Source organism: Ammospiza caudacuta, chromosome 9 (genome assembly GCF_027887145.1).
Source record: "Ammospiza caudacuta isolate bAmmCau1 chromosome 9, bAmmCau1.pri, whole genome shotgun sequence".
NCBI lineage: Eukaryota > Metazoa > Chordata > Aves > Passeriformes > Passerellidae > Ammospiza > Ammospiza caudacuta.
The window spans coordinates 31,528,800-31,542,230 of record NC_080601.1 but is presented as its reverse complement, the minus strand read 5'-3'; the positions used below and the strand labels follow the sequence as shown (position 1 = coordinate 31,542,230).

General features: G+C 36.4%; 1 protein-coding gene across 2 annotated transcripts in view; it reads right to left on the bottom strand.

The window, feature by feature from the left end:
* Positions 1-13,431, bottom strand: part of ATRNL1 (attractin like 1) — a 428,662-nt gene that overhangs the window by 324,323 nt on the left and 90,908 nt on the right. For both annotated transcript variants that reach the window (XM_058810434.1, XM_058810433.1), the window contains exons 14-17: positions 11,764-11,896; positions 10,321-10,502; positions 1,952-2,165; positions 1,013-1,201 (exon numbers count right to left, since the gene is read on the bottom strand). In XM_058810434.1, the coding sequence (XP_058666417.1) occupies positions 1,013-1,201; positions 1,952-2,165; positions 10,321-10,502; positions 11,764-11,896 (718 nt within the window). The remainder of the gene's footprint in view (positions 1-1,012; positions 1,202-1,951; positions 2,166-10,320; positions 10,503-11,763; positions 11,897-13,431) is intronic.

Below are 13,431 nucleotides of genomic sequence, written 5' to 3'. Positions count from 1 at the left end.
CCAGCATCTACACCAATTATGGCATCACTAAACCCTGGAGTGCTGGAACTGCATGGCGCTGACTCCAATCACTCCCAGCTTGGCAAGGAGCACCTGTGCCTGATACACTGAAAGGGACTTGGAGGACATTGCTCATTCTCCCAGAGACACTCACTGCATAAAGTTCTGCTGAAATGTGCTTCCAGAGGGGACATCCAGGGAGTAACTTGGCTCCTTGACAAAGGAAGAAATCACTTGCTTCTTGTCTCCAAAGGATGAAATGGGCAACCTTGAACACTAATGCAGCCTGACCCAGCCTGGCCACACAGAACAGAAGTTTTCCATACCTCCTCTCCCTGCCTGATGGCCTAATAGAATTCCTTCTACTTCCATAAAGAGGATGAACAATCTGCAAGAGTTAATTATTACAGATCAAGGGTTAATAATCCCCATCTTCAAGAGAGAAGAATCGAAGGAAGATGAAGATCATTTGTTTTGCATTTCTGTAACAATATTCTCAAGACTACTACTATCCTTACTAAAGCTTTGAGTTTATCTGTATGTTAGGAAAATGGCATAGCCTGAATCTGTAAAAAAGTAAATCAGAACACTTAAACCTTTAAAAACTTAGCACATTTCTTAATAACTTGTTATTGTGTAAGTCTAAGTTCTACATATTGGTTATCTAATTTTAACAGTATCTTGTTCCAGCTCATGGACATTGTTGGTCACACTAACTCTGGTCATACAAACAATCATGGCAATTTTTCTTTATCTGAAAGGAATAAATACTTTTCACAGTTTCAAAAGGCTAAATATATTTCATCATCAAAGAATTCCCATCCATCGAAGAATTGTCTGTATCTAAGAAATGCATACTCAGCACTGACTTCTCTCATTAGTAGCTATATAAGGTCATTCACTTGAAAATCTTTTTATCTCTAGACAGTGTGCTGAATCCCTCCAGCTCTTTTGAGTGAAAAAGAAATCTAACAATACATTGAGTAGGATGAAAATTCACTAAGATACTCACGGGAGCAGGTGGCAGTTTGCCACTCCAGGCACTGCCCATATGGGAAGGAGATGATGTAGGCATTGGAGTCCACGCATCGTTTGGTGCTGCTGCACCACATGCACTCCATGCCATTGCTCGTGCAGTTGGAACAGGTTGTCCTCAGGGAGCAGGGCTTTTTGCACGGCCTGGCATTCTGGTTGGGACTGACTGGAAAAGGATAATATCATATTATACAAATAATATATTATACAAGTATAAAATATTATTATTATAATATTTAATAATACAAATATTTTATCATTTCGAACACAAGTTCAATCTACTTTTTCTTTCACCATTTATTCCATTAGAAAAATCCCTGTTGAAGTGGTTGCTTCCTTAATTAGCTATAAATATTTTGGCCCAAATTTATGTTTCTGTATATAAATAAAACAATATTTTACAAAATTTAATATGCAAAACTAAGCATGACTCATACAACAGCTCACAGAGTCCATTTTAGTGGATGTTAACTTGAACAGTCAAGTGACTGTCACAGTAAAATTTATACATAAACAAACCTAAAAGACAGAAACCAGAATTTTGGATTTGTCTGTCTTTTACAACTTTAAGATATTCACTAATGTTCAGCAGGAACACATTAGCATTGCTAAATATCTCCACATGTGGTTTCAATGTGGTAATACACATGTGTTACCATTGACTATTACTGATTTAGAAGCAAACAATAAGATTTCTGGTGTAATGCAAAATAAGCCATGTCAACTGACTCTCAAATAAATATTTGCTGCTTTAGGAATATTAATAGATTGCAGCTATTTCCAAAAAATCTAAAAAAATATATATTTTTGTAATTATTTAATCCAAATTGTTCCCAAATCTCTCTTAGGCAAATGAAACCCCAAAGAGCTTGTTATTCACCACAGCACCAGTTCTTGGGAGAAAAAGGCTCCTTACCAACGGGTTTTTCACACACAAGGCCATCTGCCATGGCAGTGCAGGGATTTGCCTTCAGCCCTGCCACCTCTGCTCTCTCCAGGTAGGCACAGAAGCCGGAGTCGTTGGGCTCTCCAGGGAGCCACTGCAGGGTGGTGTTTGTGAAAGGGGACATGTCATCCCAGCCCCAGTAGGAGATGTTGATCTTGCGCAATCCCACCCAGGGGGAAATTTTCTATGGATAAAAATGAAACAAATGGAGGAGAATCATTTAAAATGCTTCTTGTCTTGATAAAAAAAATTTTAAAAATAGCTTAACAGCAACAACTCCACACTTTCAAAATTCACCATGTTTTTATCTTACTTTATCATCTCATCAATCATTGTCCACACAGATTTTATCTTAATTTTTCTATCTTGCTGAACATCCAAAAAACCCTCCACTCCCTATATGCTTCTCTTCTACTAAAAACCTGCATTCTGTTCAAAGACAATTCTGATTTCTATTATTGGTCATAATTAAATTGGTTTTTTTCCCCGTGGCTACTGTATGATTACTAATTGCTAGGCCACTATGGATAATGAAATACACATATTTTAACAGCAATTCAGAGAAATCAAATTCCAGGAAAAAGTAGGATCAATATTACATCCTCTAAAGTCCATAGTGCTGATATTGATCAACTTTAGGCAATTCAGAGACAGAGATAAAACTGACACATTTACATTTCCAATGCTGTTAAATACACATTGAATATACTTTCATAATTGATTTATAAGTTTTAAAACATAGTCCAGAAAACAATAAAAGCACACATTTTTTAAACATATTTAGGATGTATCAGTAAAACTACATCACAAATTCTACTGATTTTTATCATTTCATCTTTACACACTTAGCAAGCAAAAAAGCAGGTTTTAAGGAAAAAAGGCATTTGCTTGTTCCAGGATAAATCTACATGCATTACTTGCCACCATTGGTGTAAAAATCTCAAGATACCCAAACCAAACACATTCCCACATGTAATCTCTGTGCAGGCAGTTTCCATTAAGCCCAGTTCAAACACACAGAAGAGAGATACAGAGAGACAACAGGGCTGTGACAGGTACATGATGGCAGGTGGGTGCCAGAATACCAAAGCCAGCTGCCTGCCCAGGCAGAGGATGCACATTGTCAGCTCCAAAGCAGAGATATTGATCTGATTGTGAATTAGGTTCACAACTGATTTAATTTACCAGGTAAGTAAAGGTAATTTACAAGGTAAGTAAAACACTATATTACATCTAAAGGGAACCTGCCATTGTTAAAGAGCTATGTATTCCACAAGTGAACCAAGAGCTACTGCCATTCTCTATCACTGATCTTTCACCTTTGATCTCACATTTTCTCTGGCCACTCAGGTTTAACCCATGGGTGAAAAGAAAATCTTTCAGTACTCTTAATTCTACACACTATCAGAGCATTCCTTCTTTTTTCCCATCTTGTTAGAGCAAATTGAAATATGAAGGATTATTAATTTTGTTTCAAAAATACCTGTAGATGCTGAGTGTGCACACCAAGCACATATGAAATCATGTCAAGGGTTTAGGCAGGATAAATTGCTGACAAACACACACATAAACCAACCCTACATGCCTACCTTGGGATTGAGGGATTCCAGCCAAGAGAATCTGTAACATATTACTGACTGTTTCAATTGCACTGCCAAATAATTTGGCCTCAGCATCACTATATAAAAAAACCCAGGGATCATATTGCAGCTATGGTGAAAAAGTATGTGAGCCAATAATGAAAACTGACAGTGCAGCAGTGATTTTGGAAATAAATTCTTCCATTTGAGTATGAGACTGTCTTGGAACCCCTTTAATGATGACAAAGTCCCAGGGAGAATCATGAGAGTCAAAGCAGCCACAGGAGATAAAAGAAGAATCCCCGAAACAAAAGACTTCCAGCAAAAGTAACACATATCCCAGCCATAATCATTCTTAATAGCTGGACTATCTGGACAGCTTAGAGTCATCATGTCAGGCATCTCAAATTCCATATGTACCATCTCTGGCTCTCTGCTAGGATAAACCATCAAAGTACAGACCAAATGCTGATGAGCACGTTATCAAATGCACACCATGGAAGCTGTGACTTTGCAGGCCCACTCAGGCCATGCTGTCAGGATGCCAAGCACAGATTATCCAAGTAAGGCTTCCCAAATGTTCCAATGATGTGCTTAACATGCATATTCAATTATGTGGCATCAATTCCATCATGTGGTGGCCCACAGGTGAAAACTGCTGGCAACAGCAGAGAGTGTGTGTGGATATCATCAAAGTTTATCACCAGAAATGATTGCTGCTGCACTGCATGGAAGCCAACAGGAAAAATCAAATCACAACAAGAGCATTCAGCAAGTTCCACGTGAGATACCTGCAGCCACCAGGGCTCTGTGACTATCAAACTAATTTCTTTTTTAAAAAAAAGACACATAAATCATCTCTCAAACAGATGAAAGGTTTAGTCAGAAGAGCTGGGAATCTCAAAGTACTTGAAGCAACCAAGGGACTTCAAATGTGTTGACTGAAAAATGCCAATATAGTTTCTTCTTCAGGCTTAAGAAATAATGGGGATTGAACATTCTTTACTTGAACTCTATGGTTGTTTCATTTAATGCAAAATGAGTGTAGAAAACTGATTCCTTTTCTTTGAATATCTTGCCAAAGATGCCTCTGAAGAGGACCAGACAGGAAGGAAATGAAACTGCTGGTTCTCTGGAACCAGAACTTGCTGATGCAAGATTCCAGTTCCCAGGCCTCTTGAAAAATGGTCTTTACCAAATCAGATGAGTGAAAAATACAGTGCAAACAACTCATTTATTGGAAGTTCAGGTGATCTTTACCCAACATATAAATGGGAAGAACATTATTCCTCAGAGAGCTCTGAAGACCTGTTCCTTCTTTCTAAATATGCATATCTATAAAAACTCCCTTGACATATAATACACAATTCATTTTAAAACAACATCAACAACTCAACAAGCTCACAAAAGAGCATTCTAGGCAAGTTTAAAAATCAGTTTAAAAACCAGAACAAAAAAAAACCCAAAACAATGCAATACACAGCAGATGCTCAACTCCATCTTGGGAAAATTTGTAATGAGCCTAACTAATGTTGTGGTGGATAACACAATCAAAAATATGTTGTGAAATATTGTATAGCTTTATCCCACTACACTATTTAAAATTTGGAATCGCCTCTAGAATATGTTTGCCCTCCCATCCATATCATTCTTTCTATATTTTAGAATCCACAGGCTATCTTAGAAACTTTATATTTGTGCTTGAAATACAGCTAGTCATAGCTTACCTGTTTTCACAGAATCATCTTTTATAGCACTGAAAACAAGTTACCAAAAAACCTTTTTAAATGAGACATTAAATATTTGAGAATTGTTAAATTCTGAGAAAAATTGCTAGGCAAGGCTTTATTTTCATCTGACAGAGGAACAAGATTGCAATCTTATAATGCATACTAACAGAACATTCTGTAACCTCATCTACAGCTATTAAGATGAACATTAGATCAACTTTTGGCCATAAAAGGAATCTATAAAAAACTGATCAATAATAACTTAAAGAATATGCTCTTCTTTTATTCTAAATCAGACTATTTAATTTGTTTTTAAATAGTAATTAAGAAACTATGTTAGAAAGAAAAATTGTGTAACCTTAACTAGAAAGCTAATAGTTCTTGTTAAATCCACTGTTTACTCAGAGAATTTAAATCAGATTAAGTTGCTTTGAGATCTAAAGTGAAAGGGATCATTTCTACTGATGACACATTTTTTCAGGTACTACTGCTGAATCAGCACTAAACTAATGAGGGCTGAATAATTTGCAGATGAGTGAAGCGAGCAAGACCACCTTTACTGAATAGCCAACTACCACTGAGGCTCAAAAATCTCCCCTGATTCTTAATTATGCAAATTACTGAGGAACTATATATCTCTTTCAAAAAATGTATATGAACGTTCATTTAAATTCCTTTTATTTTGGGTCTCAAATTTTCCTGAAAGTGTATAATTCACTACTGTTTCATTTTCTATTATGTGTCCCACAATACCTTATAAACAAAATTCAACAAACTTCTCAGGAATTGTTTGAATTCCTGGATTTGTTGCTCTAGGATGAAACATACAATTAAACTTTGAAAATACTGTGGCCTCTCAGTGCCCATATTTCGACAAGATTCATAATTTGGAGAAATTGCTTGCAGTTAATTTGACTCTTTTCTGCACCATTCTGAACAAAAAACCTACTTCCTGAAAAAGCAGCTCTGTGAAGAGGAACAATGTGTTCTGTGCAGGATTTTCCATTCCTTAACTGCACCAATTCTGACTATGCTAGATACCAGCACACTCCATGTTTTGTAAATATATACCCAGTGACTTTAAGCAGTGGAAGCGAGTTTTATGAGTTTTAAGTGTCTCTGGATCTATTAGACACATATGATGCAACCTGGATGTAATTAATACTAAGAGTCATGTGTTAGGTCATTAATAGTAGGAGTCATGTGTTAGGTCACCTTATTCTCCTACTCTTTTTAAACTTTTCTGTAGTCCAATAGGTTAAAAAATCCCATAAAATCTGGCAAACTGAAAAACTAGAAGTTCCCCAATTTCTATCTACAGAGACTCTAGCTAGTATTTCAGTGAGACTTTGGTTTCTTCTTGGAATTTCTTCTTTATAGGGGACAATTTTAGGGGGAAATTTGCATTCCCAGGCATCCAAAGTGAGTTGAGCTCCCATAATCCTGAATGTAGGAAAACAGTTAAACTAGAGCTGAGCTAATGGACAGTCAATGCAACAACTGCAAAATAGAGACAAAGTGCTAAAATAATTTATTAGACTTCTAAAACCACAATAGGAAAGTGGGACTGGTTTGAACTGTTCTAAAGGGAGTAATTCAGAAACCAAGAGTAGATGTCAACTTCACCACAGTCACACACATTAGAAAACCACAGAAACATAGAGCCCTCAGAGAATACTTGGAGCTAACAAGGAATAACATTGCTATGCAAAGCTCACTAATTAACTGCAACCTACACTCAAGTGTAATTTATAAAAAAGATGCTTAGCCTTGTGAGCCCAGAGTCAAAGGAAAAGTTGCAAACAGTTTATATAATGAAAGGCTTTGTGTATAACTGTTCTCTTCTTCCTTTGTGCTTACTACACCAAAACTAAATCTTCTCAGAATTTATTGCATGCTAACAAGAAAATTATTATTTTTAGTTAAATCCCACAGTAGCAAGCAAACTCCCAAGAGAGCTAATTGCACTTTTAAATGAATATACAACATTTGAATATTAGCAGGAACAATAAATTAACCTCATATTGCTGTTTAATCTGTTTTTCAGAGAAATTCAAATCTTCCCTTTCATAATATTTTGCTTACTAGGTCAATAAAGGCATGTAAGAAAAAAAAAATTAAGTGTAATTTTTCTTTAGTGTGGGAATCTGCAGCCTATCCATTGTGTTTAATTTGGCATTCTTTGACAGAATTTAATTTATTTTTCATGAACAATACAAACTTGACTTTAAACTGCTGGTAATAATTTTAAAATACATTTGCAAATCCAACATTGTTTTGAGTTCATACCACACAGATCTTTGTTTTGTCCCTTTCTTTTTTACCAAATGAATCTTATCTTTTATAAGGAGGCAACCTATTGATTTCCAGTTTAATATTGGGATTAGGAGAAATTATTTATACACAATGAAGTTTGGAGAGGGGATGGAGACAATGGCAGCCCCCTCCCTCAGAATCTTCCCAACACATCAATGCATTATTCTAAACATGATAAAGAAATTGTCCTAAATTTGTCCCAGAAGAGGGACTTTGTGTATTAGGAAACAATCTACAAAATCACATGATGTTTCTATTAACAATAAAGGATGCTGAATTCCTCCCAGGCTGTAATTTACTGATACCATTTGACAGTTTGTAAAGTACACAACAGCTACCTAAGTTGCTTTCCATTTCTCAGCATAAGAATACCAAATAACAAGGAGATAAAGTCAGAATCATATTCTTATTTCCAAATGACACATTCATTAATCCTGAAAAGTTTTTTTTGTTTTCAGGTGAAACTGAAACCTTTTTTTCTTTCCCAGGCTAAAGATTTTAAAGCCTTCAACATTTAACCACCCAAGTCAAACTCCACTGCAGATAATAGAGATTAAAACCACAGTGTTCACCTTACAGCAGCTCTGACTCCATTTGTGAACTCCCCACCAGCACCTGTTACAGAAAAAAGCCATCTAAAATGAAATCTCACTCTTTAAATCATTATGATTGCAGTTGGAGAGGGAAAGGCAGGCAAAAGAAGATCAAGAAGTTTCAGAGAGCCTCTGTCACACCTGATAACACATTCAGGATGTATCATACTGAGTAAATGCAGCTGGACAGATAGATATGAATGAAAAAAGATCTTTTCTTTTCCAAGTGCCACTGAAAACACCAGGATAATTCATGGTAGAGTTTCATTAGAGGTTCTGACAGCTAAATGATTGTTTAATCCAAGATAGATTTTTTTAAAGTGAATAAATTTGTCTACAATTGCTTAAACTGTATTTGAGGTATCTCAAATTTACATCACCACATTGGCTCAGGATGTGCTTCATTTAAATAAAGATATGCTCAGCAAGATGTCACCTTGCAGAAGTTCTAAGCTCTGAAATGTAAGAAAAATCCTGTTTCCAAACACTAAAAAAAGCAGTTTCTCATCTACACCTCAAGCCAGTAAGCCAAAATCAGTCATATCAATAATCTATCACACTTTATTAGATTTGAAGGCATCCTGTGCAGTATTTTAATAGGAATCAGGGGAAAAGGAAAGCAAAAAGAAAAAAAGGTGGTAAAATAAATAACCATAGCAATCATGTTGCCAATATAATTCTGTTGTTGTTTTTGTTTCAATTACATCTTCAACATTAACTCAAAGAGTGGGCAGACAAAATGTGTCTCAGGGCTGCAGTAAATACAATATCAGGGAAGAACTTCTGACACTGAATGATTTCTCTCCTTCATTAGCAAAAAAAAAAATAGAAAAAAAGTTTATTTCTAGTAAAAAATACTTTCTCTGTCCAGTTCCTATATTTACTTGGGAAAAACACAAAAACCTCAAGTACATAACCTATGTTTGAATCTGCATTTTGCAGTGGAATGCTAAAAAGGATAAAAGAGTATTTTTGTCCACAATATGTGTCCCTAACATCTTGCTCTCAGATTCAGAAATAACATAAAGGCAATCCTTAACTGCTATTTCCTTTGAATGATCTCAATTCCTCTGCAGCAAAACAACTTCATGAATCACATACTAGTGTGATATAAGCTTTAATTATTATCCACAATTATCTTTCATTTTCCTGTAACTTTAAAACCATGAACTACTTAAAAATTTGAGGATTTTATAAAGACAATGTGCTGCATGTTCTACAAAACTAAATACACATTCCCAAAATGCACCTTGCTAAGAACTGATTTGTTTGTAAACATCAGAATCATATTCTGCTAAAACATCACATCTGAGTGTGCACTGCTGGGTTTCATATTTCTGAGCATTTTTACATTTCATATACTTTAACCAGGGATTTTTAAACATCACAATAAGTATTTGAATATTTAATTGCCAAAAAATTGAACCTGACCACCCAGGGAGAGATGATTTTCCTTCCCTTCTCTTGTTCCACAGTTCACAAAAGTAATATGGATCACTTTTCTGAGGAATATTCCGGTGGCAGCTTGCTGTATTTGCCAGAGGCATGGAAGAGTTTTCAGCTCTCTCTCTCCCCCCACCATCATTAGAGAAAGCTAATTAGCTCCAGCTAATTCCAGTGCTGCTGTGCAGGGAATTGCTACATGTTTTACACACTAGTGCAGCTTCTCTGTGACCCTTTGATCCCACAGACCAGTTACAGAGCAAACTGCCTTTTCTGCAGAAGTTACACCTGTACAGATGCTTGGGGTTATGCATCTCTATTGCTGGACCCTGCCTTTGTCTGTGCTGAGGTTCAGAATTACCTCTATTACAGCTGAAACCAGGACACAAAATCAGTGTTCCAGACATTCTCTTGAGCAAATACTCTCTTCTAAGTAAATAGAAACTTTTAGCATTTAAATCTGGTAAGGGGAAACCTTGGGAGCTGCTGTGTGATGTTTTAAATCTTAAGATTTTTTCAAACCTTAATATGCTGCACATGACGAATACCAGTCTTTAGCACCACTCAGCACATTTCTTTGAAGGCATAAACTTTCCTCTGTCTGGACAATACCCTAGAAGAGATTTCTCAAAGCCAATTTGTTTCACATAAGCACCAATTACAGTTCCTCAAGTTACCTGAAGTGTATACTTCTGTATTTCATCCAGAACAAATTCCACTTCTTTTGAAGTTGTTAATGAGGCGAGATTTCCACTCAAATTGTAGCAATACAGTTTGGCATTGTCGTAGCTTTCCCGACTGGAATTTATGTGGAGGCAGGCATCTCCAATGTGATTCCATCTTTCCCCACACAGGTGAGCTGGTGCAAAAAGCATGCAATTAAACCTGATTCAGAAAAAACTTTTAAAAAACCCAAGGGAGTCTGAATTTTATCTTCCTGAGATCATAAATCTAAATTGCATCCCACACTCAATTTCCCTTCTCACATCATGTAAATTCTGAAATAGCAAGTATCATCAGACAGAATACTGTATGGTTACAGAAAGAAGCTTCTAAGAACTTAAAAAATAATTATAAGATATATGCTAAGTTTCAGCATAATATTTTTATGCCATTGTTTCTTCCTTGTATTCAGAATTGAGCACAAGTAAATATTAAGATAAGATTATGTACATAAATAATAGTTTAACAACTCATTTGTTATATAAATTTCAAAACCTAATAGCTGTCCTAGAATTAAGAAATCACAACTTTACACTATCCTTGTTTTATCATATCTTTGCATTTATATTTGCCTAAATACTAATGCAATCCAAATGACAGAAAATTCAGATAACATCTCAGAAAATACTTCTCTTCAATATTTTACAGCATTACTTAGACTCAGATAACTATTAAAAGATAAGTAAGAGCAACTGTTATAGTCAATCTACAGAGATTACATAAATAGAGTTTTGAACTGCAGAGAATAACTTGTGATTTAATGAATCATGTCTGTAAAAAAAAGTGTTCATTAACTTCATCTGGACATAAAGATCAAATGGAAAAGGTTCTGACATCTAACTTTATATATGTAGTTATGAATACAAAATAAATACTATTTCAGAATGTTAAGAGTCACCTTCTGAGAATATTTCATATTAGCATTTTAATATTCACTGCTTTCACAGTAGTACTAACATTACACAATCAAGAAACCAGATCTTGGGCCCTATCTGCACAGGAAAATTAAAGTATAATTGAATGATAATTGTTAAGGTAAAACCCCAGCTAGCAAAAAGAACAATGTCAGTGTCCATGGAGCAGTAAAGCCCCAGAATGTCCATTCAGCTCTGTACTCAGTGCTCCCTGCAGGCCAGGGCTCATCTCTGCCTGTGCAGAGGCACAGTCATTGTGCCTTCACTAATGCCATTGTCTGCCCTGACACGATTCAAGGTAGCACTGACACCCCAGTCAGGGCTGAAATCACATCTGGCTTCACCTGCACAGGCACAGACAGGCAAGAGGAGTGAGCACAAATAAAACAAACCCATGTCTGCTCATGAGCAAACACTCTCTGGCAAGGACACAGGAGCTTTTCTCAGGTTTGAAAGCAGCTGTGAGCAGCAGTGTCCCCTTACCAGGCAGGGCCTGGCACTCCTGCTGCCGCTGGTCCCACTGGCAGTTGAGGTGCAGGGAGCAGCTCTTGCAGCTCGTCAGTTTATTGCAGATCTGCTCATTCCTCACGTGACATTTCGTGTAGTTTTTAACCGACTGTAAAAACAAACAGACAAAGCAGCATCTCAAGCAGACATCTACTAAAAGAACAGAAGTCAAAATGGAAATACAGAGCAGATAGATCCCTCCCAGAAAGTCATGGCCACCTAAAAGCTGGGCTGAATTTAAGCTCATTATGAAGAACCCTTTACCAGATGCAGAATGCAATACTGCAGCACAAACCACTCCACTTGTTCTACACAACTGAGTGTCACATTGAAGAGGCCAATTCCCTGTACAGAGAGCAGGAAGAGCTTAAAAAACTAAAATAAATATTTATTTCTTAGATACTTCAGGGTAATACTTTCCCTAAACTATTTCCTCCTTTGCAGGTTAAAGCAAGAAACATAGTCAAACAGAACATAAAAAATGGCACAAGGTGCAAAATAATTACATATAACTGACTGAAGGTGCAAGAATATGCTCCACACACAACACAAAACCAGGGATAACTTTATTCCTGTGGTACCTTAGCATAGAAGAAAAGCAGTAAACACTGAAAGAATTATTACCTGGGGATTTTTATTGGATTTGGTCAGTGTTTGGTTTTTTTCCTGAGAACTGAGGACTTCCAAGTTAGACATTTTGAATACAAATCTTTCTTTCCTCTGCATAGTACTTTTAATTAAGACATTGTATTGATACCTTATTTAATGAACTGCCCTAAATCCTGAGCCAATTCATCAGCTCACCTATAAGGCTCTCTCCACCAACTTAATTTCAAGGTAATAATTAAAAGCAAGTTCTAATGCAAGACAGCTTTATACTCACAGAGCAGCTGAGATTGGAAGGGACCTCTGGGAGTCCCTCTTGTCAAACCCTAACAAGTCTTGTCTCTCTTAAACAACAAAAGATTAAAATAATACATGGCAGCAATAATGGATTGCACTTGGATAGCAAATGCATGATTTATTGAAAACGTTGGTTCCTTTCCTTTCTATTAGTGTCCAGGAGTATGATTAAACAACTTAGAAAGGGACTGCATGACAATAAGTTACACAGTGGTTGGTACTGGAATATGGCAGAGATAGGGCAGGGGGGAGAAAAGTCGTCTCCTTTTATTTCTGTTTTTTTAAAGTCCTGAAATAATGCATTTGTGAAAGTGAATTCTCAATCTCACACAAAACCAGCTTCACGCCATTTGAACAACACGGCTGTTGAGGCATTTTATTTTATTTTTATTTTTTGCCTTTAATGGATCAGATGCCTACCAGAAAGTTTGTTTTCAGAGGTCCTGACTTTTTTCTGTTCTATAGGGAATGCTACTGTGAAAGCAAAAAGAACCAGAGAAGCAGGTGCAGCAATCTGCACCACAACACAAAACAGAGCCAAAGGCAATGCCAGCAAGTAACAGACTTGTTACTATCTAGGCCAAAAATGCACACAACAGTAAAGCACAAAAAAAACCAACTTCAGTACAAACCCACATTTAGTTTCCCTCAGTCATGAAACAAACTCACAAAACTTCCTGAGAGATGCTTTAAAGTGCATTTTAGAGCACAAGTAACCACCCTCTGCTCATTTACATCTGC